Source organism: Pristiophorus japonicus, chromosome 6 (genome assembly GCF_044704955.1).
Source record: "Pristiophorus japonicus isolate sPriJap1 chromosome 6, sPriJap1.hap1, whole genome shotgun sequence".
In the NCBI taxonomy this organism is placed as follows: domain Eukaryota; kingdom Metazoa; phylum Chordata; class Chondrichthyes; family Pristiophoridae; genus Pristiophorus; species Pristiophorus japonicus.
Window position 1 is genome coordinate 102,342,810 of NC_091982.1, and position 25,028 is coordinate 102,367,837.

Consider the following 25,028-nt stretch of genomic DNA (forward strand, 5'->3'; position numbering starts at 1 on the left):
TCTGACATTTAAGGAATTAACAGTATTTTCTCTCTTTCTCCAGAAAAGAAACCATGAGTTATGCTCGTGCATATATAAAATTAAGTACAAGATTTTCCAGTAATCTGGATGGTGTCAGAAATAAAAATGTAGTTTATAGCTTAGATCTCAATTCCACTGTCTCAGGCTGAACCAGACTATTTGCAACCTCAGCATCCTATTTGACCTGGAGGTGAGATTCCGACATCATATCCTCTCCATCACAAAGACCACCTGCTTTCACCATAATATCACCCATCTGCGCTTTTATCTCAAAACTTTGCTGCTAAAACCCACATCCATGCTTTTGTTAATTCCAGATTCGACTATTACGTGCTCCCTGGCCAGCCTCCAGCTTCCAGACTCCATAAACTTGCTCATCTAAAACCATATTGTAACTCGCACCAAGTTCCGTTTACCCTTCACCTCTGTGCTCCCTGCTATGTTTGTTCACAGTCCACCAACGCTTCAAATTAAAAATTTTCATCTTAGTATTCAAATCCCTCCATGGCCTTATTCCTCCCTATCTCTGTAATCTTCTCCACCCCGCTAGGAACTCTGTGTTCCTCCACCTCTGACCTCTTGCACATCGTTCACTTCCTTCACTCCACCACTGGCAGCCATTCCTGCAGCTATCTAGACTCTAATCTCTGGAATTCCCTCCCTAAACCTCTGCCTCTCCATCTGTCCTCCTTTAAGACACTCCTTAAAGCCTACCTGTTTGAACAAGCTTTGGCTCATCTGCCCTAATATGGGGCTCAATTTTTCCCAAAGCTTTTTTTTGGCGTACTTGGAGTTACGCCCGTTTTTTGGGGGGCCCAAGTATGCCGGAAAAAAAATGTTTGAAGTTTCCCCGTTGGATTTCTTCATTTTGACATGGCCTGTCCTATCCTTTAGCTTTCGGGGTGGAGCCTTGATCTGTGCTAAAAAGATCGGACTGCCATGGTAACCAGGGACACAATGTGAGCTGAGGCTGCAAAGTCAAACATACAGCCAGTTCCCAACACATTAAAACACATTGCATCAATTTAAAAACATATATATCATCTTGTGCTCGCTCTCTCTCTCCCTTTTGCTGTCCGGGCATCTGCTGCACTTACCTGCTCCAATTTCATGAACTCTCCAGAAGGTTTTTCTGCAGAGACCACATATGCTGGCCTAAGCAGAACTGGAGTAACTCTCAGCTGGCCAAACTTGCCTAAATAGCCAGAATTGGCACAGGTGGCAAGCTACACCCCCTTTGGCTGAAAAAAAAAACAAACCTAAAAAAATTGTAACTAACTGAGTTATGCTGGTGCAAATTGATTGGGGGAAACTTTTTTTTTTAAACATAGGCCAAAAAAAGCAGCGTGCTCCAAAAAAATGGCGCAAATCATTAGGGAAAATTGAGCCTATGGCTTGGTGTCAATTTTGTCTGAATACGGTTCTGTAAACCACCTTGGAGCCTTTTACTACATTAAAGGCACTATATGAATGCAAGTTGTTGATGTATTCATTGATGCATTTGAAATGCTATACCATCTGTGGTTTACCTATATATTAATTTATACAGGTTGAGCGTCCCGAATCTGGCAATCTCGCGAGCAAGGCCGCGCCGGTTTTCATGCTTTTCCAGACTTTGGAACGTGTTTCTGATGTCCGAAATGTGGAAACACCCGAACCCAGGTTCAGGTATTTCTGGATTTCGGAACGTCCGAAGGGTGGAGGGGTTGCTGTCCAAGGAGCTATTCGGGTCGCTGGCCCTGTCCAGGAGGTCTTTGGGCGGGGCCCCGCTGCCGTGGAGCCGTTCGGGCAGGGCCTCGCCGCCGTGGAGCCGTTCGGGCGGGTCAGTGTGGAGGCCCCGAGGTAAGGGCAGGGTAAGGTCAGCGGCGGCAAGGTGAGGCCCGAGGTCGGGCAGCGGCAAGGTGAGGCTCAGGGTCGGTGGGTCTGGATTCCGGAACATTTTACGGATTTCAGATGACCCTGCCACCAATCGGTCCGGATTCCGGAACACTCTGGATTCCGGAACACTCTGGATTCCGGAACTCTGGAATTTGGATGCTCAACCTGTATTGCTATTCCTTAAATTTACTTGGCACGATTGACTTGTGTATAGGGTTCTTTCTTATCACTTTTTTCCAATACATTTCTAAAATTTACAATTATTTCAGTAATATTTTTGATAGATTTGTTAATTTGTGCAGCTTTCTGCAATTTTAATAAGTCTTGAAAATTGGCCTGTGCAGTTTTTTGAGCTGCATAGGACAGTGGCATTTTGTATCAATGGCCTACAGCATTTTCCACTCCAATACAGGTTCAAATGTATGTCATATTGGTGATTACATTCATTATTGTACATCTTTTTGCTGCCTGAGTGATGGGCAGCTGCCAGGTTCCATGTCCCTCGGTTGAAAACTGGTCCCTTTTGTCATCCAGCATTAGCTCAATCTGATTTAAAGTTGGTGCTTTCAGAAAGTCTGGATTTGAATTTTGTATCTACTTCTAAGAAATGTATTTAAGTTTGACAACCTACAGTTTAAAAACAATCAAACTTTTCCCCCTCTTAAAAGTCTAAAATAGATGTACATATGTTTTTGTACTGTTGTTTTGTGACATTTTCATTTCATGTTTTTATATTAGATTTTCAAAATATTACATAGCATCACATCCCAATTACTATCCAGCGATCCCTGCAGGAAGTGCGCACATGTAAACATCCGTGAAGATACGATCTAGCTTGTCTGTGATGCTCCCTGCAGTCAAAACAGCTTGCCAATGCTTACTGTCAAAATCCACACACACACAATGGAAAAAAAGTTGTTTGTCCTTCAGGACAGTATACAGTAAAAAAGCTTGTTCATTGATGGACACCAAGTCTCTTTCCATTACAACTTTTCTTGTCTCTCCATTTTATTGATACTGCTTTGGCCTGAACTTATCACTTTTGTTTCTCCGAAGCAGCAAATATGCTGTTTTGCATGCTTTTCCTGACATCCTCATTGTATTGAAATCAAGACTTTACATAGTTTTACACTCACTCATTCTTCTCCCAGACACGTAAAACTATGGAGCTCCTTAATTATTTCACTCTTTCTTTCCTCCAACAATCTTTAGGCTTTTAAAACTCATGCCTGGTGTCACTTGTAATTCTTGATTTATCTCGACTTATCATCTTTTTACTTATTTAACTCTGAAGCCTTCACTTCGGTTTCTTAATTGAAGAAAGTCACAGAGCTCATGGTTTGAATCAGGAAGCGTTGCCATAAAATTCAGATGATGCAGACAGGGTGGATTGCACGGGGCTGAGGGAAAGAACTTGGCCTCTGCCGCTTTTTTTAAAAAAAATTGTTCCGGGATGTGGGAGTTGCTGGCAAGGCTAACATTTATTGCCCTTGAGAAGGTGGTGGTGAGCCGCTTTCTTGAACCACTGCAGTCCTTGTGGTGAAGGTACCCCCACAGTGCTGTTAGGCAAGGGAAATTCCTGGATTTTGATCCAGCGACGATGAAGGAACGACAATATACTTCCAAGTCAGGATGGTGAGTAACTTGGAGGGGAACTTGAAGGTGATGGTGCTCCTCAGATCAGCCATGATCTTATTAAATGGTGAAGCAGGCTCGAGGGGTCAAATGGCCTATTCCTGCTCCTATTTCTTATGTTCTTATGTTCTACTCTTTCCCCTCCCCTATATCTCTTCACCAACCCCCCCTCACAACCCAATTATAACTTAAGGTCACTGCACAAATCCTAAAGCAGGATGAAACAGTAGACTGGAATGATGCCAGTTTTTAAGCAAGTGGAACCTTGTCTGATTCGATGTAGGTGTAAGATCAAAAGAAAGCTGTGTTCTCTTTTGTGATTTTCCCAAGATTTTGGGGGTGGTAGGGGAGCAGTGAGTATGCAGTTCAGAATCTCATAACCAATGAGTTGCACAGAATGCTGCCTTCACAGGTTGTGCGAAGGGCCATGTTGAGGCAATGTTCATTGCTGCAGGTTTGGGAGGATTATATTCCATGAACTTGGATGAAAGAGTCCTGACTTCCAAATTGCAGGAAGAGTTCAAACCAATCACACTAACCCAGAAATGTTGGTTGATGTTTCCGGAAGACTGACTAGCAGCTCTGGCTTCAAGGATGCAAACTTTCATAACTGGGTTCTGAGAGTCCCAGAAAAGATCACTGAGGCTCAAAGTGGCAGGATTTCACTTGGCATTCAGGGTGCTCATCAAGCATCAGTCTGTAACATCAGCACTTCACCAATTAAGGCATATACATGCATTTCCTTATCTCGATGGATTGGCTAATCACAACTACTTCTGAGGATACCAAGGGCAGTGTACAACACCAGTTCTGTTTTCTGTCGAGACTGGGTTATATTACAAATGAAAGAAAAACTCCCAATTACACAAGTACAGAACTGTTCCTCCAATAGGATGCAGTTCCTGGCAAGTTGAGGCATAAGTTTACTATGGCTAGGGCTATATCGAGGTTATTCAGGTTGGATGCTCTGATCTCAAAATTTAGGCTTGACATTGGATATGAATCTTGGCACTGATGGCAGCAGACATGTTAACACAAGGATCTTTGTAAGACCATTGTGATGAAACCGTCTGATACGGCACTCCCCAACATAATAGCTTATCACAAAAAATTGAGATCAGAGGTAACAGATACCCTAAAATGGTAGTCTTTAATATTACTTCATCTCTTGCATACCAGATCTCTTTCTTACAGGGGTCAGCTCACACACCTCAAAGGAATATGGAAGCAAAATATTGCGGATTCTCGCCACAGATGCTGCCTGACCCACTGAGATTTCCAGCATTTTCTGTTTTTATCAAAGGAATATGGTCCTTGCTGTAAAATTCTTGATGCATAAGCAGGCCCAAGTTGTAAACAGATTTGGTTAGCACTGTTATTTAAAGAGCTTATCTAAATCAATTGGGTGGAAGGTGAAAGCAGGTTAGAGACCTAAGGACTTATTCCCTGAGTCATACAGGATTGAGGAGTTTGAGGGATGGTGAGAATTTTGCCTACACTTCTGGTCATTAATTTGCATATTAAATCTGTAGTTAATGTAGGTGTCACTAAGTGAGAAGATTGGGAGCCTATGTTTTAATGTTGCTATAATCAAGGGTTATGGTGCAAAGGCGGGTAAATGGTTTTGAGGCACAGATCAATCATGATTTAATAGAATGGCAGAATGGGCTACTCCTGTTCCTATCTAGTGGAGGTGAAAACTCAAGGCAGTTGGATGCTGTGATGGGGAGAGATTGTCTGTTCTATTGAAGGGTGATCTAGATGGACTGAATAACTCCAACATCAGTAAGGATAGACAGTACCATCTTTATGAATTGTGGCTCGGGGTGGGCGGGCAAGAAAGGTGCCCGAGTCACAACTGAGCCTTTTAAATTTTGCACATAAATAGATTTGACTATGCAAAGCTTGGCCAAGTTCTGACCAAAGCAATTTTAAATTTGGTTTTGTAATTTTTGGAGATTTTTGTTGTGTAGGTAACATTAATTTAAATTTTTAATTAGACCCATAATGGTCAAAATTGTAAACTGAGAAACAGAAGTTATATATATTTTTTATAGTGTACATTATTTTAACAGGAACCCGAGTCTTTCAAAGATTTGATGGGCGACTGTAGGAAGGAGATGAAGCCGCTGTGGGAACTGATGAAAAAAATTCTGGGACTATCGCAACACACACTTCCTGCTATAGGTAAAATCTACTTTGGCAAAATGCACTTCATCTGTGTTAAAAGAAAAAAAAAGAAAGACTTGCATTTATGAGAGAGAAAGAGGAGGGGCCGGAGATAAAGGTAGGCCCGAGAATGGACCTGCGGGAGAGCGGGAGGAATGGCCGGAGATAAAGGTAGGCCCAAGGGAGGGAGGAGCAGCCGAAGATAAAGGTAGATCCAAGGGCGGACCCGTGGGAGAGACCGAGGGGGGAGCGGGCAGGGTTAAAGGTAGGCCTGAGAGCGGACCTGTGGGAGAGTGAGAGGAGCGACCGGAGGTAAAGGTAGGCCCGAGAGAGCTCGAGCATCAGGGAGCGAGGTTAAAACAAACGAAAGTTATGTTGGCACGAGAAGATGCTGATTGGTGAGTAGCTGGTGGTTGTTTTTTGTAAGTCTCTAGTTTATTTCTGTTAAGTTAGGCAATAGTCTATTAAATAGAGGCATGGCAGGGCACCTCAGTCCCGTGGAATGCACATCTTGTGCAATAGGAGAACTCCAGGATGCTTCCCGTGTCCTGTACAAACACATGTGCAGGAAGTGTCAGCAGCTTGAACAGCAGCTGGTATCACTGTGGTGCATCCGTTAGGCTGAGAGCTATGTGGATAGCATGTTTCAGGGGGTGGTCACCCCGCAGCTTAAGAGTGTGCAGGCAAAGAGGAGAATGGGTGACCACCAGACAGGCAGGTAGTGCAGGAGACCCCTGAGTGCATCTCACTCCACCATTATTTAGAACTAAATTCTAGTTAAAGGGCGATGGTTCCTCTGGGGAGTACAATCCAAGCCAAGTCCACAGCAACATAGGTGGCTCAGCTGTAGAGGAGGGGCGGTGGGGGGGAATGGAAGGGAAACCAATAGTGATGGGGGATTCAGTAGTTAGGGTAACAGGTGTTTCTGCGACCACAGACGCAATTCCGGGATGGTATGTTCCCCGGGTCAAGGATGTGACTGAGTGACTGCAGAACATTGAGGGGGTAGAGTGAGCAGCCAGAGATTGTGGTCCATATCGGTATCAATGAAATAGGTAGAAAGAGGGATGAGGTCCTGCAAGCAAATTTTAGGGAGTTAGGAAAGAGATTAGTAAGCAGGATCTCACAAGGTAGTTATCTCCGGATTGCTTCTGGTGCCACGAGCTAATGAGTATAGAAATAGGAGGATGGAGCAGATGAATGCATGGTTGGAGAGATGGTGTAGGAGGGACGGCTTTTGATTTCTGGGACATTGGGACCGGTTCTGGAGGAGGTGGAACTTGTACAGACTGGCTGATTTGCATCTGAACAGAGCCTGGACCAATACCCTCCGGTGGGGGGGGATGCTAGTGCTGTTGGGGTGGGTATAAACTAATTTGGTAGAGGGATGGGCACTAGGATGTAGCATTAGAAAGGAGAAACAAGGTGTACAAAGGATTGGGAGAGACAGATAACACTAGAGTAAGAAATAGTAAGGTATTGGGTGTGGTCAGACTAAGAGAATACAAGAAAGTCTAAGTGGTTTACAGTGCATGTGTGTCAATGCACACAGCATGGTAAATAAAGTTGGTGAGCTGCGGGTGCAAATAGCCACTTGGAAATATGATGTCGTGCCAATAACTGAGACCTGGCTCAAAAAAGAGCAGGATTGGGTACTAAATATTCCTGGATGTAAGGTGTTCAAGAAAGACAGGGAAGGAAAGAAAGGAGATGGGTGGCAGTATTGATTAAGCAGAATATTACAGTGCTGGAAAGAGAGGATGTCCTGGAGGGGTCAAAGACAGAATCTATTTGGTGAGAGTTAAGATACAATCGAGGTGCCATTACATTACTAGGTGTATTCTGTAGGCTACCAACTAGTGGGAAGGGTATCGAGGAACAGATTTGCAGGGAGAGGTGCAAGAACTATAGAGGTGGTTGAAAAAAAAATTGTTGATGGGATTTTGGCATCTCTGGTATGGCCAGCATTTACTGACAATCCCTAAATGCCCTTGAGAAGCTGGTGGTAAGCTGCCACCTTGAACCGCTGCAGTCCCTGTGGTGAAGGTACTCCCACAGTGCTGTTAGGGAGAGAGTTCCAGGATTTTTACCCAGTGACGATGAAGGAACGACGATATACTGCCAGTCAAGATGGTGTGTAACTTGTAGAGTGTAAAGTCCTTACTCTACAGTATGAAACCACACGAGGCACATTCTAGGGACAAGGTCACTCTGTGACCTTAACTCTTTCTTCACAGGACTCCAAAGACAATCACCCTGGTGGGACCTCCCATTTTATACCTGTGAGATCAGGTAAGGAGTGTCTCCCACAAGTTCACCCCTTGTGACCAAGGTCAATCTAGATTGAGTGTATACAGTAATACAGTGGTGTTACATTGTGGTTACATACATTACATCACCTTCCCCCCCCCCCCCAAAGTCTTATTGGGATCATAGGTTTAGTCTTTCAGGTGGTCTACGCTCCCTCGTGGAGCGCCGCAGTTGGGGCTCTGGCTGTTGGACACTGACGTGAGTGTCTGTCCCCTGTGGTGATTCCGGCCTGTCCGGACTGACTGCAGGGACTGTGCTGCTTCTGATTGCTCTTGTTGCTCGTTCACTGGCGGTGTGAGCTCCATCTCATGGTCTTCTTCAGGTTCCTCCGTGTCGATGCTAACCTTTTTTTACTTGGTCCAGATGCTTACGGCATATCTGACCATTGTTGAGTTTAACCACGATGACCCTATTCCCCTCTTTGTCAATTACAGTGTCCTCAAGCCATTTGGGCCCTATGGTGTGACTGAGGACGAATTCAGGATCATTTATTTCTATACATCTCCCCCTCGAATTACGGTGATGGTACTCGTTTTGTGACTTGCGCTTGCCCTCAATTATGTCGGTGAGGACTGGGTGAATGAGGGACAACCGAGTTTTGAGTGTCCATTTCATTCGTAGCTCTGCGGGCGGGACCCCCGTGAGCGAGTGCGGTCGGGATCTATAGGCCAACAGGAGACGCGATAGGCGGCATTGTAGGGAGGGTCCTTGAATCCTGAGCATACCTTGCTTAATGATTTGGACCGCACATTCCGCCTGGCCATTGGAGGCCAGCTTGAACGGCGCAGTCCTGACGTGATTGATACCATTGCCCGACATAAACTCTTGGAAATCGTGGCTTGTGAAACATGGGCCATTATCACTAACCAGGATGTCCGGCAAGCCATGGGTTGCAAAGATCGCATGTAGGCTTTCCACAGTGGTGGATGACGTGCATGAATTCAGAATTATGCACTCGATCCATTTCAAGTACGCATCTACCACAATAAGGAACATCGTTCCCATGAACGGGCCCGCGTAGTCAACATGAATGCGTGACCATGGCCTGGTGGGCCAGGGCCACGGGCTGAGCGGGGCCTCCCTGGGGGCATTACCCAGCTGGGCACATGTCGTGCACCTGTGAACAGAGTGTTCCAGGTCTGAATTAATTCCAGGCCACCAAACGTGTGACCGGGCATGGCCTTCATCAGCACAATGCCTGAGTGCTCGCTGTGGAGTTCCCTGATGAAGGCCTCCTTGCCCTTCTGGGGCATAACTACTCGGCTGCCCCATAGTAGGCAGTCGGCTTGGATGGAGAGCTCATCCATCCGTCTGGAACGGTCTGACCTCAGGGCATGCTCCGTGTGCGGGCGCCCAATCCCCAGTCAGGACACATTTCTTAATCAGGGATAGAAGGGGATCTCTGTCCAGATTTTGATCTGGCGGGCTGTGATGGGAGGGCCTGCGCTGTCAAAGGCATCGACAGCCATGACCTTCTCGGCGCTTTGCTCTGCTGCCCCCTCAGTGGTGGCCAGTGGAAGCTTGCTGAGCACGTCAGTGCAATTTTCAGTGCTGGGCCGGTGTCGGATGGAGTAGTCATGAGCAGCCAGCGTGAGAGCCCATCGCTGTATGCGAGCTGATGCGTTGACATTGATAGCCTTGCTGTCTGACAACAGGGATGTTAATGGCTTGTGGTCTGTCTCTAATTCAAACTTCCTACCAAAGAGGTACTGATGCATTTTTTTTTACACCATAGACACATGCAAGCGCTTCCTTCTCGACCATCCCATATCCCCGTTCTGCTTGAGAGAGCGACCTGGAGGCATAACCCACAGGTTGTAGTTCACCGTCAGCATTGCCCTGCTGTAACACGCACCCAACCCCATAGTACGATGCATCGCATGTCAGAACCAATTTTTTACAGAGGTCGTACAGGGTCAACAACTTGTTTGAACAAAGTAGGTTTCGCGCCCGATCAAAAGCCCGTTCCTGACAGTCCCCCCAAAACCAATCGCAGCCCTTACGCAGGAGCACATGTAGCGGCTCCAACAACATACTCAAGTTCGGCAGAAAGTTCCCGAAATAGTTCAACAGTCCCAGGAATGAACACAACTCCGATGTGTTGCAGGGCCTGGGAGCTTGTCGAATCGCCTCTATTTTGGATTCGGTGGGCCAAATCCCATCTGCAGCAACCCTCCTGCCCAGAAACTCAACCTCAGGAGCTAAGAACACACATCTTGCGTCGGTCGGCGTAGCACCTCCTCCAGGTTGTGGAGGTGTTCCTGGGTGTCTCAACCCGTGATGAGGATGTCGTCCTGGAATACGATCGTTCCAGGAATGGATTTAAGCAGGCTTTCCATGTTTCGTTGAAAAATCGCGGCCGCTGATCGAATGCCAAACGGGCACCTGTTATAAATGAACAGTCCCTTGTGCGTGGTGATGGTGGTCAGTAGTTTTGATTTGTCGGCCAGTTCCTGGGTCATATAGGCTGAAATGAGGTCCAACTTGGTGAATAGCTTGCTGCCTGCCAGTGTGGCGAAGCGGTCCTCTGCTCGCGGGAGCGGGTATTGATCTTGTAGGGACACCCGATTGATGGTGGCCTTGTAGTCGCCACAGATCCTGACAGAGCCATCCGCTTTTAGGATGGGAATGCTGGGGCTCGCCCAGTCGCTGAATTCAACAGGCGAGATGATGCCCTCTCAACAGCCGGTCCAATTCACACTATCTTTTCCCGCATCACATACGGCACCGCTCTAGCTTTGTGGTGCGGTGCACTGGCCTGGCATCCGGGGTGATGTGTATCACTACTTTAGTGCCTTTGAAAGTCCCGACGCCTGGTTGGAATAGTGAATCGAATTGTTGTAGGACTTGTGAGCACGAACTTTGCTCCACAGATGACATTGCGTGAACATTCCCCCCCATTTCCAGTTCATCTCGGCTAACCAGCTCCTCCCCAACAGTGCGGGGGACCATTGCCCGGGACAATCCAGAGTGGTAGCTGATTCACTAACCCATTGTGTGTGACAGCCAACATTGCACTGTCTAGCACCGGAATGATGTAAGTCCGTAATTGTGTCTCAATACGTGCTAATTTGGGTCTACTGGCTTTAAGTGGCCATAGCTTCTCAAATTGCTGAACGCCCATGAGTGACTGGCTGGCCCCAGTGTCCAGCTCCATGTGTACTGGGATACCATTTAATAAAACTCACATCATTGGTGGCGTTTTGGTGTATGAACTGTGAATATTCGCCACATGGACCCGCTGAACCTCGGCGTCCATCGATTTGCCCCAAAAGTCATTCTGCCTCAAAGAACCTTCTTCTGGTCCATCCGCCTCATATATTAGTCTGGTTGCAGACTTCCTGCACATTCGAGCTAAGTGGCCACTGAAATTGCAGTTCCTGCAGACAAACTGTTTAAATCTGCAAGATCTAGCTGAGTGTTTTCCCCCACACCTCCAGCATGAGTTAAAGTGTCCATTGTTGGGAACAAAGGGACTATGTCCAGGCATTCCGCACTGACTATCCCTTTGACTGTTCTTAAATACCCTATTAGTGGGTGTCAATGGCCCCATCCCAGGCCGCATTGTCCACTGCGATGGTGTGAATGTCTGTTCATCCTGCCATTGTCTCTGTTGAAGTCCTACTCTGGGGTCTATTGCTACCTGGGGAGTGTCGGACTGCCCCTGCCTGCCTGCGGGTCTCTGAGTCGCATTGACTCCCTGATCCATCGCCGCGTTAGAGGCAGAATTGCGGTGTATATTATTTTCGTCTCTTCCTCCCCCACCATGAAAGTTTGAGCTATCTACGCCGCCGCTTCCAAAGTCAAATCTTTGGTCTCGATTAATTTGCGGAAAATTCCCGCATGACCGATGCCCTCGACAAAGAAGTCCCTTAGCATCTCCCCCCTGCAGGCGTCTGTGAACTTAGAGGCTGGCCACACGCCGGAGGTCTGCTACGAAGTCTGGTATGCTCTGTCCTTCATGACATTGGTGGTTGTAGAATCTGTGTCGGGCCATATGTATACTATTCGCCGGTTTGAGGTGCTCCCCGATCAATTTGCTAAGTTCTTTAAAGGTTTTGTCCGCCGGCTTTTTGGGTGCGAGTAAGTCCTTCATTAGCGCGTAAGTCTTTGGTCTGCAGCTGATCAAAAGATGAGCCCTTTGCTTGTCGGCCGCTGCATCCCCAGCCATTCTTTCGTAATGAAGCTTTGCTGAAGCCTCTCGACAAAATCGTCCCAGTCTTGCCCAACACAGTAACGTTCCTCTGTGCTACCGGTGGCCATTCGCATGGGTCGTGAATTCCTGTTTTTCGTCGCCAATGTAAAGTCCTTACTCTGCAGTATGAAACCACACGAGGCACATTCTGGGGACAAGATCACTCTGTGACCTTAACTCTTTATTCACAGGACTCCAAAGACGATGACCCTGCGTGGGACCTCCCTTTTTATACCTGTGTGATCAGGTAAAGAGTGTCTCCCACAAGTTCACCCCTTGTGGTCAAGGTGTGCATCTAGGTTGAGTGTATACAGTAATACAGTGGTGTTACATTGTGGTTACATACATGACAGAGAGGAGCATGCAGGTGATGGTATTCCCATGTGTCTGCTTCCCTGGTCCTTCTAGGTGGTAGAATTGTGGATTTGGGAGATGCTGTCGCACAGCTTGTAGATGGTGCTCACTGCAGCCACGGTACACTGCTAGTGGAGGGAGTGAATGTTTAAGTTAATGGGATGCCAGTCAAGCGGGTTGCTTTGTCCTGGATGGTGTTGAGTTTCTTGATTGTTGGAGCTGCACTCATCCAAGCAAGTGGCGAGTATTCCATCACTGTGCCTTGTAGATGGTGGAAAGGCTTTGGGGAGTCAGAAGGTGAGACACTTGCCGCAGAATACCCAGCCTCTGGCCTGCTCTTGTAGCCACAGTATTTATGTGGCTGGTCCATTTAAGTTTCTGGTCAATGGTGAACCCCAGGATGTTGATGGTGGAGGATTTGACGGTGGTAATGCTGTTGAAGTTCAAGGTGTGATGGTTAGACTCGCTTGTTGGAGAAGATCATTGCCTGACACTTGAGTGGCGCGCATGTTACTTGCCACTTATCAGCCCAAGCCTGAATGTCATCCAAGTCTTGCTGCACTGCTTCATTATCTGAGGTTGTGAATGGCACTAAACGCTGTGCAGTCATCAGTGAAATTCCCACTTCTGATTTTATAATGAAGGGAAGCAGCAGAAGATGTTTGGGCCTAGGACACTGCCCTGAGGAACTCCTGCAATGATATCCTGGGGCTGAGATGATTGACCTCCAACCTCCACAACCATCTTCCTTTGTGCTCGGTATGACTCCAGCCAGTGGAGAGTTAACCCTCTGATATCCATTAACTTCAATTTTTCTAGGGTTCCTTGATGCCACACTCAGTCAAATGCTGCCTTGATGTCGAGGGCAGCCACTTTCACCTCACCTCTGGAATTCAGTTCTTTTGTCCATGTTTGGACCAAGTTTGTAATGAGGTCTGGAGTTGAGTGGTCTTGGTGGAACCCAAGCTGGGCATCGGTGAGCAGGTTATTGGTGAGTAAGTGCTGCTTGATAGCACTGTCGATGATACCTTCCATCACTTTGCTGATGATCAAGAGTAGACTGATGGGGAGGTAATTGGCCAGATTGGATTTCTCATTGTGGGCAGGACATACCTGGGCAGTTTTGCACATTGTCGGATAGATACCAGTATTGTAGTTGTGCTGGAAAAGTTTGGTTAGAGGTGTGGCTAGTTCTGGAGCACAAATCTTCAGCACGATAGCTGGGATGTTGTCTGGGCCCACAGCCTTTGCTGTATCCAGTGTACTTAGCCATTTCTTGATTTCACGTGGAGTGAATCGAATTGGCTGAAGACTGGCTTCTGTGATGGTGGGGACCTCGGGAGGAGGCCAATATGGATCATCCACTCGGCACTTTTGGCTGAGGTTGGCAAATGCTTCAGCCTTGTCTTTTGCACACTCATACTGGGCTCTGCCATCATTGAGGATGGGGATATTCATGGAACTTGCTCCTCCCGTTAGTTGTTTAATGGTCCACCATCATTCATGACTGGATATGGCAGGACTGCAGAGGGTGAAGAATTTCTGGACAGTTTTTTTCCATAATAGTCACACACCAGAGGAAAGCGCAGGTTCAGCAAAGAGAAGGTGTGACATGTTAGGGTGCCGGGTAGCGGGGATTTAGGAGAGGTTGAGAAGCAATGCACACAGTGTCCATAATAAAACAGGGGAGCTGGAGGCAATCATTTGTTGCGAGAAATCAGACATAGAGATTACTGAGACATGGCTACAGAAAAATCAGGACTGCAAATTAAACAGAGCAGGATATAACATGTTTAGAAAAGATAGAGGGGGGAAAAAAGGGAGATGGAGTAGCTGTACTTATTAGGGATAACATAATGGCAGTAGAAACAAGTGACGCAGCTATTGACAAGACAAAAATAGAATCCATATGGATAGGGATAAAAGATAATAAAGGATCAATCACAGTAATAGATGTAGTCTACAGAGTGGAGTATAAAAGCTGGCATGGACTGTTTCTATGTTGTATATCCCAAGTAGAGCTTTGCCCTGTCTATAGCATGCATGTAGTCCTGTGTTGCAGCTTCCCCAGGTTGGCACCTCATTTTTAGGTACACCTGGTGCTGCTCCTGCCATGCTCTTCTGCATTCCTTTTTGAACCAGGGTTGGTCTCCTTGCTTGAAGGTAATGGTAGAGTGAGGGATATGCCAGACTATGAAGTTACAGATTGTGGTAGAATACAGTGCTGCTGCTGCTGATGGGCCACAGCGCCTCATGGATGCCCAGTTTTGAGCTGCTCGATCTGTTCTGAATCTATCCCACTTAGGTGCTAGTTTGCACACAACACAATTGAGGGTGTCCTCAATGTGAAGACAATGACTGTGTGGCATTCAATACTGTCATGGATAGATGCATCTGCGACAGGTAGATTGGTGAGGACGAGGTCAGGTAGGTTTTTCCCTCGTGTTGGTTCTCTCACCACCTGCCGCAGTCCCAGTCTGGCAGATATATCCTTCAGGACTCTGCCAGCTTGGTCCGTAGTGGTGCTACCGAGCCACTCTTGGTGATGGACATTGAAGCCCACCACCCAGAGTACATTCTGTGCCCTTGCTTTTTCCAAGTGGTGTTCAACATGGAGGAGTACTAATTCCCAGAGTACATTCTGTGCCCTTGCTTTTTCCAAGTGGTGTTCAACATGGAAGAGTACTAATTCATTAGCTGAGGGAGGGTGGTAAGTGGTAATTAGCAGGAGGTTTCCTTGCCCATGCTTTACTTGAAGCCAGGAGACTTCATGGGGTCCACAATCAATGTTGAGGACCCTGAGTATGACTATGTCTGGCTGTTGCTTGTCTGTGGGACAGCTCTCCGAATTTTGGCACGTCCCCAGATGTTTGTGAGGAGGACTTTGCAGGGCCGACTGAGTTGGGTGTGTCGTTGTTGTGTCTGTTGCCGAGGCCGATGTCGGGTGGTCCGTCCGATTTCATTCTTCTTGTTTTCAGTAGTGGCTTTTTAACAACTGAATGGCTTGTTAGGCCATTTCAGAGGTCATTTAAGAGCCAACCACATTACTGTGGGTCTGGAGTCATGTATAGGACAGACCAGGTAAGGACGGCAGATTTCCTTCATAAGTGAACCAGATGGATTTTTATGACGATTCGAAAGTTTCATGCTAGCTTTTTATTCCAGATTTATTTAATTAACTGAATTTAAATTCCCCAGCTACCGTTGTGGGATTTCAACTTGCGTCTCTGGATCATTAGTCCAGGTCTCTGGATCATTAGTCCAGGCCTCTGCATTATTAGTCCAGTAACATTTGCACTATGCTACTGTAAAGTCCTGGGACATTGGAACCGGTTCTGGGGGAGGTGCGACCAGTATAAACCGGACGGTCTGCACCTAGGCAGGACCGGAACCAATGTCCTCGGGGGAGTGTTTGCTAGTGCTGTTTGGGAGGGGTTAAACTAATATGGCAGGGGGATGGGAACCTATGCAGGGAGACAGAGGGAAGTAGAATGAGGGCAGAAGCAAAAGATAGAAGAAAAGTAAAAGTGGAGGGCAGAGAAACCCAAGGCAAAAATCAAAAAGGGCCACATTACAGCAAAATTCTAAAGGGGCAAAGTGTATTAAAAAGACAAGCCTGAAGGCTCTGTGCCTCAATGCGAGGAGTATTCATAATAAGGTGGACGAATTAACTGCACAGGCAGCAATTAATGAATATGATATAATTGGCATCACGAAGACATGACTCCAGGGTGATCAAGGCTGGGAACTCAACATCCAGGGGTATTCAACATTCAGGAAGGATAGACAGAAAGGAAAAGGAGGTGGGATGGCTTTGCTGGTTAAAGAGGAAATTAATGCAATAGTAAGGAAGGACATTAGCTTGGATGATGTGGAATCTGTATGGGTGGAGCTGCGGAATACCAAAGGGCAGAAAACGCTTGTGGGAGTTGTTTACAGACCACCAAACAGTAGTAGTGAGGTTGGGCACAGTATCAAACAAGAAATTAGGGATGCATGCAATAAAGGTACAGCAGTTATCATGGGCGACTTGAATCTATATATTGATTCGGCTAACCAAACTGGTAGCAATGCGGTGGAGGAGGATTTCCTGGAGTGTATTAGGGATGGTTTTCTAGACCAATATGTCGAGGAACCAACTAGTGGGCTGGCCATCCTGGACTGGGTGATGTGTAATGAGAAAGGATAATTAGCAATCTTGTTGTGTGAGGCCCCTTTGGGAACAGTGACCATAATATGGTAGAATTCTTTATTCAGATGGAGAGTGACACAGTTAATTCAGAGACTATGCCCCTGAACTTAAGGAAAGGTAACTTTGATGGTATGAGACGTGAATTGGCTAGAATAGACTGGCAAATTATACTTAAAGGGTTGATGGTGGATAGGCAATGGCAAACATTTAAAGATCACATGGATGAACTTCAACAATTGTACATCCCTGTCTGGAATAAAAATAAAATGGGAAAAGTGGCTAACAAGGGAAATTAAGGATAATGTTAAATCCAAGGAAGAGGCATATAAATTGGCCAGAAAAAGCAGCAAATCTGAGGACTGGGAGAAACTTAAAATTCAGCAGAGGAGAACAAAGGGTTTAATTAGGAGGGGGATAAGAGTATGAGAGGAAGCTTGCTGGGAACATAAAAACTGACTGCAAAAGCTTCTATAGATATGTGAAGAGAAAAAGATTAGTGAAGACAAACGTAGGTCCCTTGCAGTCAGATTCAGGTGAATTTATAATGGGGAACAAAGAAATGGCAGACCAGTTGAACAAATACTTAGGTTCTGTCTTCACGAAGGAAGACACAAATAACCTTCCGGAAATACTAGGGGACCGAGGGTCTAACGAGAAGGAGGAACTGAAGGAAATCCTTATTTGGCAGGAAATTGTGTTAGTGAAATTGATGGGAATGAAGGCTGATAAATCCCCGGAGTCTGATAGTCTGCATCCCAGAGTACTTAAGGAAATGGCCCTAGAAATAGTGGATGCATTGGTCATCATTGTCCAACAGTCTATCGACTCTGGATCAGTTCCTATGGACTGGAGGGTAGCTAATGTAGCACCACTTTTTAACAAAGGAGGGAGAGAGAAAACAGGGAATTAGCCTGACATCAGTAGTGAGGAAAATGTTGGAATCAATTATTAAAGATGAAATAGCAGCACATTTGGAAAGCGGTGACAGGATCGGTCCAAGTCAGCATGGATTTATGAAAGGGAAATCATGCTTGACAAATCTTCTATAATTTTTGAGGATGCAACTAGTAGAGTGGACAAGGGAGAACCAGTGGATGTGGTGTATTTGGACTTTCAAAAGGCTTTTGACAAGGTCCCACACAAGAGATTGGTGTGCCAAATTAAAGCACATGGTATTGGGGCTAATGTACTGACGCGGATAGAGAACTGGTTGGCAGACAGGAAGCAGAGTCGGGATAAACGGGTCCTTTTCAGAATGGCAGGCAGTGATTAATGGAGTGCCGCAAGGCTCAGTGCTGGGAGCCCAGCTATTTACAATATACATTAATGATTTAGATGAAGGAAATGAGTATAATATCTCCAAGATTGCAGATGACACTAAGGCTGCAGGGTGACTTGGACAGGTTAGGTGATTGGACAAATGCATGGCAGATGCAGTATAATGTGGATAAATGTGAGGTTATCCACTTTGGGGGGGAAAAAATAAAAAAGGCAGAATATTATCTGAATGGTGACAGATTAGGAAAATGGGAGGTGCAACGAGACCTGGGTGTCATGGTACATCAGTCATTGAAAGTTGGCATGCAGGTGCAGCAGGCGGTGAAGAAGGCAAATGGTATGTTGGCCTTCATAGCTAGGGGATTTGAGTATAAGAGCAGGGAGGTCTTGCATCTGTACAGGGCCTTGGTGAGGCCTCACCTAGAATATTGTGTTCAGTATTGGTCTTCTAATCTGAGGAAGGACGTTCTTGCTATTGAGGGAGTGCAGCGAAGGTTCACCAGACTGATTCCAGGGATGGCTGGACTGACATATGAGGAGAGACTGGATCGACTGGGCCTTTATTCACTGGAGTTTTAAAGGATAAGAGGGGCTCTCATAGAAACATAAAATTCTGAAGGGACTGGACAGGTTAGATGCAGGAAGAATGTTCCCGATGTTGAAGTCCAGAACCAGGGGACATAGTCTAAGGATAAGGGATAGGCTATTTAGGACTGAGATGAGGAGAAACTTCTTCACTGAGTTGTTAACTTGTGGAATTCCCTACCGCAGAGAGTTGTTGATGCCAGTTCATTGGATATATTCAAGAGGGAGTTAGATATGGCCCTTACGGCTAAAGGGATCAAGGGGTATGGAGAGAAAGCAGGAAAAGGGTACTGAGATAAATGATCAGCCATGATCTTATTGAATGGTGGTGCAGGCTCGAAGGGCTGAATGGCCTACTCCTGCACCTATTTTCTATGTTTCTATGAGGGACCTAGACAGAGTAGATCAGAGAAACTGTTCCCATTGGCAGAAGGGTGGAGAACCAGAGGACACCATCATCATCATCATAGGCAGTCCCTCAGAATCGAGGAAGAATTGCTTGCACTCCTGAAGTGAGTTCTTTGGTGATTGAACAGTCCAACATGAGAGCCACAGACCCTGTCACAGGTGGGACAGATATTCGTCGGGAGAAGAGGGGGGTGGAACTGGTTTACCACACGCTCCTTCCGCTGTCTGCGCCTGACCCCTTCACGCTCGCAGCGTTGAGATTCGAGGAGCGTAACGCCCTCCTGGATACACTTTCTCCACTTAAGGCGCTCTTCGGCTAGGTTCTCCCAGATGTCAGTGGTGATGTCGCACTTCACCAGGGAGGCTTTGAGGGTGTCCTTGTAACATTTCCGCTGCCCACCTTTGGCTCGTTTGCCATGAAGGACCTTCGCGTAGAGCAATTGCTTGGGGAGTCTCGTGTCTGGCATGCAAACTAAGTGGCCTGCCCAGCGAAGCTGATAGAGAGTGGTTAGTGCTTCAATGCTGGGGATGTTGGCCTGTCCTCCCAGGGGATTTGCAGGATCTTGCGGAGACATTGTTGGTGATATATCTCCAGCGACTTGATGTGTCTTCTGTACATCGCCCATGCCATTGATCCATACAGGAGGGCAGGTATTACTACAGCCCTGTAGACCATGAGCTTGGTGGTAGATTTGAGGGCCTGGTCTTCGAACACTCTTTTCCTCAGGTGGCCGAAGGCTGCACTGGCGCGATGTTGAATCTCCGCATCAATGTCTGCCTTTGTTGACGAGGCTCCTGAGGTATGGGAAGTGATCCATGCTGTCGAGGGCCGCGCTGTGAATCTTGATGACTGGGGGGCGGTGCTGTGTGGTGAGGACAGGCTGGTGGAGGACCTTTGCATTATGGATGTTAAGTATGAGGCCCATGCTTTCATATGCCTTGGTGAATACATTAACTATATCCTGGAGTTCAGCCTCAGAATGTGCGCAGACGTAGGCGTCGTCCGCGTACTGCAGTTCAATGATAGGTTTGGGGTGATCTTGGACCTGGTCTTGAGGCGGCGTCGGTTAAACAACTTCCCACTGGTTCTGTAGTTTAGTTCCACTCCAGCAGGGAGCATGTTGACAGTGAGGTGGAGCATGATGGCAAGGAAGATTGTGAAGAGGGTTGGAGCGATGACGCAGCCCTGTTTGACCCCGGTCCGAATGTGATATGGGTCTATAATGGATCCGCTGGTAAGGATCACGGCCTGCGTGTCGTCGTGGAGCAGGCAAAGGATGTTGACATTTTTGGGGGCATCCAAATCGGAGGAGGACGCTCCATAAGCCCTCACAGTCGACGGTGTCAAAGGCCTTTGTAAGATCGAAAAAGGCCATGTATAAGGGCTGGCGCTGCTCCCTGCATTTTTCCTGCAGTTGTCGTGCTGCAAAGATCATGTCCGTTATTCTCCTTGGGGGACGAAATCCGCACTGTGACTCCGGGAGGAGCTCCTCCACCACAGGGAGAAGACGGTTGAGGAGAACTCTAGCGACAACCTTCCCAGTGGTTGATAGCAGGGAGATTCCCCTGTAGTTGCCGCAATCGGATTTGTTCCCCTTTTTAAAAAAAAAATGGACACAATCACTACATCTCTGAGATCTCCCGGAATGCTCTCCTCCCTCCAAATGAGAGAGATGAGGTCATGTATCAGCGCCTCTCCGCCATATTTTAGCGCCTCGGCAGGAATTCCATCCGCACCCGTAGCCTTGTTATTTTTGAGCTGTTTTATGGCTTTGCTTACCTCATGCTGCGTTGGGGTTTCACTGATGTGATGGCGGGTTGCATACTGCGGGATGGAGTTGAGAACACTCGAGTCGAAGGCAGAGTCTTGATTGAGGAGATCTTCAAAGTGCTCCTTCCAGCGGGCCTTGACGGCCTTGGTGTCCTTGATAGTGTTTCCCTGTTCTTGGCCAGGAGTGGGGTGGGGCCTTGGGAGTTTGAACCGTAGGTGGCCTTGACTGCAATGAAGAATCCTAGCGTGTTGTGGCTGTCGGCTAGTTGTTGTATCTCCTGTTCTTTCTCCATCCACCACCTGTTCTTTCGGTCCTGGATTTTTTGTTGGACCTTAGCCTTGAGCTGACTGTAATATTGCTTTGTAGCTCCCGAATTGGGTTAGTGTTTCAGGTTCAGAATTGCTCTGTACTTACGATCTATTAGCTCTTGGATCTCCTGATCGTTTTCATCAAACCAGTCCTGGTGTTTTCTGGTTGAGTAACCAAGTGTCTCTTCACAGGCACTGGTCATGGAGGCCTGGAGGGCAGACCAAGCGCTGTGGGCATTGAGCATCTCAGGGTCATCAATGCACGCCAGTATGGCTGTGAGGTGCTGGCTATATCGGGCTCTCTTAGCTGGGTTTTTAAGTGCCCCGGTATTAACTTTTTTGCGGCACTGCTTCTGTCCTCTCTGCTTTAGGCCATGTTAATATTGATGACGGATCGGATTAGTCGATGGTCCGTCCAGCAGTCATCAGCTCCTGTCATGGCGCAGGTGATGCGCACATCCTTGCGATCCCTGGCTCGGATGATGACATAGTCGAGCAGGTGCCAGTGTTTGGAGTGAGGATGTTGCCACGATGCCTTGTATTTGTCCCTCTGGCGGAACAGGGTGTAGGTGCTATGTTTGTGTTCTAGACATTTTGTCAGGAGTAGGGTACCGCTGGAGTTGGATTTCCCTACCCCCTCGCAGCCAATCACACCCCGCCTAGAGGGCTGTGACTTTGCTGACCCTGGCATTAAAAGAGGACACAGATTTAAGGTGATTGGCAGAAGAACCAAAGGCGACATGAGGAAAAACTTTTTTATGCAGCGCGTGGTTATGATCGGGAATGTACTGCCTGAAAGGGTGTTGGGAGGCAGATACAATCGTGGATTTCAAAAGGGAATTGGATAAGTACCTGAAGGAAAAATATTTGCAGGGCTGGGGAGTGGGACTTGTAGAGAGCCGGCATGGGCTCGACGGGTCGAATGGCCGCCTCCTGTGCTGTACCCATTCTATGATTTTATGATGTATATAGCGCCTTTCATGACCACCGGACATCAAAAAGTATTTCATTGGCTGTAAATCGCTTTGGGAAGTGTAGTCACTGTTGTAATGTAGGAACCGCGGCAGCCAAATTGCACTCGGTAAGCTCCCACAAACAACAATGTGATAATGACCAGCTAATCTGTGTCTGTTATGTTGATTGAGGGATAAATATTGGCCAGGATACTGGGGATAACTCCCATGCTCTTCATCGAAATAGTGCCATGAGATAATTTACGTTTCATCCAAATAGATGTATTAAAGTGCAATTATACTGCTAATTTTATTCCATTGCAAAGTTTTTTAGACTGCATTGAAGCAAAAAGTGGAGTTTCCTTGAGTAGGTAGTCTTGTACCAATTTGATTTTTTTACTGAAGTAGAATGCATGCAGCATCCAAGATTTTAAAAGTACTCTGGCAGTGGAGTGAAGCTCCTGGAGATTTTAATTTTTCAATCTTTTAATATTGAGGGAAAGCAGATACTCAGACACTGATAGCATCAGAAGTTAGCTATGGGGGAGTGAAGCCCTGCCCAATTTGCTGCTGACTTTAGTCTGAGGCACAGTAAGCAGTGTAGCACACCTGCTGACTGATCACACTCTATGCATGCTCGTCTGAAATCAGCATCTGTGCTAAAGTGCTTCCCTGTCTTAAGTAGCATATTAGCAAATCCAAAAAATCTGGAGTATGAAGGGTCAAAATGATCCAAAAGCATAACATGCACCTTAGTTCTTCTAGTGAGGCCATTTGCTAAATCTGCTTCCATAGTAGTTTTTCAAGCATACTCTTGTGTACCGGGGGTTTAGGTGGATTTGACTGGAGCAGAATTCTTCCAGTATGTTCTTGACAGCTCTGCCCTCACTCCCCTTTATCTCCCCATCTCCCTCCACATATGCACGCTTGACAGTGCTGTCTTCTTGCTTTCTATGGTCATTGTGTTGACCAGGGCAAAAGATTGGGCACATAAACTGCATATAGCTGAACAGTAATATAATTGTTCCAGCCTGTGCTTCAGTCAAGCTAATCCTTCTCTGAATCCATCCCTGGTATACTATCTGTATAGATAAGTTTTTATTCCAGGTGCCATGGCTGTGGGAAACTGTCTCAGAAGTCATTAGGCCATTATGTTTGTTTATGCAGTGAATGAGTCATGATGGATATTTTCAGTCAGACAGTGAGAGCTGGAATGATGCAGAAAGAATTGTAAGAGACATGTTCAACTCATTTGAATGGAAAGTATTATGGGAAAAAAACTATTGGATGGGTATCTGGAGGTGGGGTTATAATTAAAGTCCTAAAACAAGAGAATGATCGACAGAATTTGGTGTGAGCAGACATGAAATGCTTAAGGTTTTTCCAATAAACCTTTTTCACGCTTTATAGTTGTGTAATAAGTAGAAGCTGCTCTTAACAGCTTTGAGTAGCTTTATCATTGCAATATTACGGTTTGTTTCAGTACCTCAATGCTGAAAAATGAAAACGCTGCCTGACATATGGAGCCTGGAGAAAATTCTCGAAGTGGCAGTTTACGGAAGAAAAAGACATTCTTGTGACTTTTTTTTTTCTTTGACTCTGTTATGTTCAGAATAAATCCACAGGACTGTATCGCAAGCTCAAACTGTTGTGACCTTGGTCTCTTTATTCGGTCTCCAGAGTGGTGAAGCAGCATGGTGAATCACCTTTTATACCTGCTTGCCCCAGGGTGCACAGGTAACCCTTAGTTCTCCCACAGATGTGCCCCCTAGTGGCAAGTCTTACATTTTGGTGAGGTTTACACGCACGCACACCTCCCCCTGCCCGCCCCGTGTCCCCGGATCGATCACCTGGGTTGAAGTCTTGACATGGTGGTTTCATCCTCGTGGTTGACGGCGAGATTGATTGTGTTGGTGGGTCGCTGGGGCCCAGGTCCTTTCACAGTGGTTCCTGGTTATCTGTAGTTCGCAGTTTGGTCTGGTCCAAGTGCTTTATGCGTTAGCCCAGTACGTGATTTCACAATCAAACTCTCCGTTTTCATCTCACACACTCCATTCCTCCCCTTGGCTAATATGGTGCTAGCGGCCCAACTGAGGCCCTGAACATAGTCTACATCACTTATTCTAATGTCGCGTGGAGGGGCCGTGCAATCATGGTACATTCACTGCTGATAGCATACGGACAGCTCGGTTCTGAGTGATTCTGTCTGGTGACTGCGTAGCACCCGGGATAGCCGGGTCTGTAGGGAGTCTACCATGACACGCTTGGCTTTGTGATTTGGGCTGCCTGCTCCGGGCTATTGTCGCTGACCCTAAGGTCTGGCAAGCCCAAAGATGGCCGCAATGGCCTTGAGACTTTTGGTAATGATGGGAGGTCTTGTGGCCCCCGTAGATCCTGGGCCATAGTATGGGGGCCCCGGACCACCGACTGTGTGTAGCCGCCCTGCCTTACTTTGCAACATTGGGATGGACCTTTCGGTTTTGCGACGGATAGGTTGCAACATGCCGTTTAGCAGTTCACTTTTGGCAGGTGGTAACGTGGGATCTTGGCTGGTCCAGGTCCTAAACTGGAGGGTCGTTACGGTTGACCCCTTGCTTTCTAGCACTTCCACGACCACAAGTGGGACTGCAGGCTACGCCGTTTCCACCCGATGGTGAGCGACGGTAACCAACTGAGGGCATTAGCGTTGTTCTCAGTGCCTGGCCCGTGACTGATCATGTTACAGTGCACAGACAGTGTTAGACATTCTTGAAACAACGCATCGATAATGGTGCCTCTGCTCTCCCAAAACTGGGATGGGCAGCTTGTCTGACCCAAGCAAATATTGGGACACTCTTTGGTACGTCTCTTTTGTCCCGTGAATACAGGCTGCTGGATACATGTTCAATCGTTTGGGACTCGCCCGCTACTTTGGCTTGCTGCACAACACTCCCGACCCCATGCGGTGTAACATCACTTGCTACGAATGCT

At 46.9% G+C, this 25,028-nt stretch overlaps 1 protein-coding gene across 1 annotated transcript in view; it reads left to right on the plus strand.

Annotated features, from left to right (window-relative positions):
- Positions 1–25,028, plus strand: part of LOC139265192 (fatty-acid amide hydrolase 2-like) — a 70,702-nt gene that overhangs the window by 38,424 nt on the left and 7,250 nt on the right. Inside the window, exon 9 of the mRNA XM_070882117.1 lies at positions 5,610–5,721. Coding sequence (XP_070738218.1) covers positions 5,610–5,721 — 112 coding nt within the window. The remainder of the gene's footprint in view (positions 1–5,609; positions 5,722–25,028) is intronic.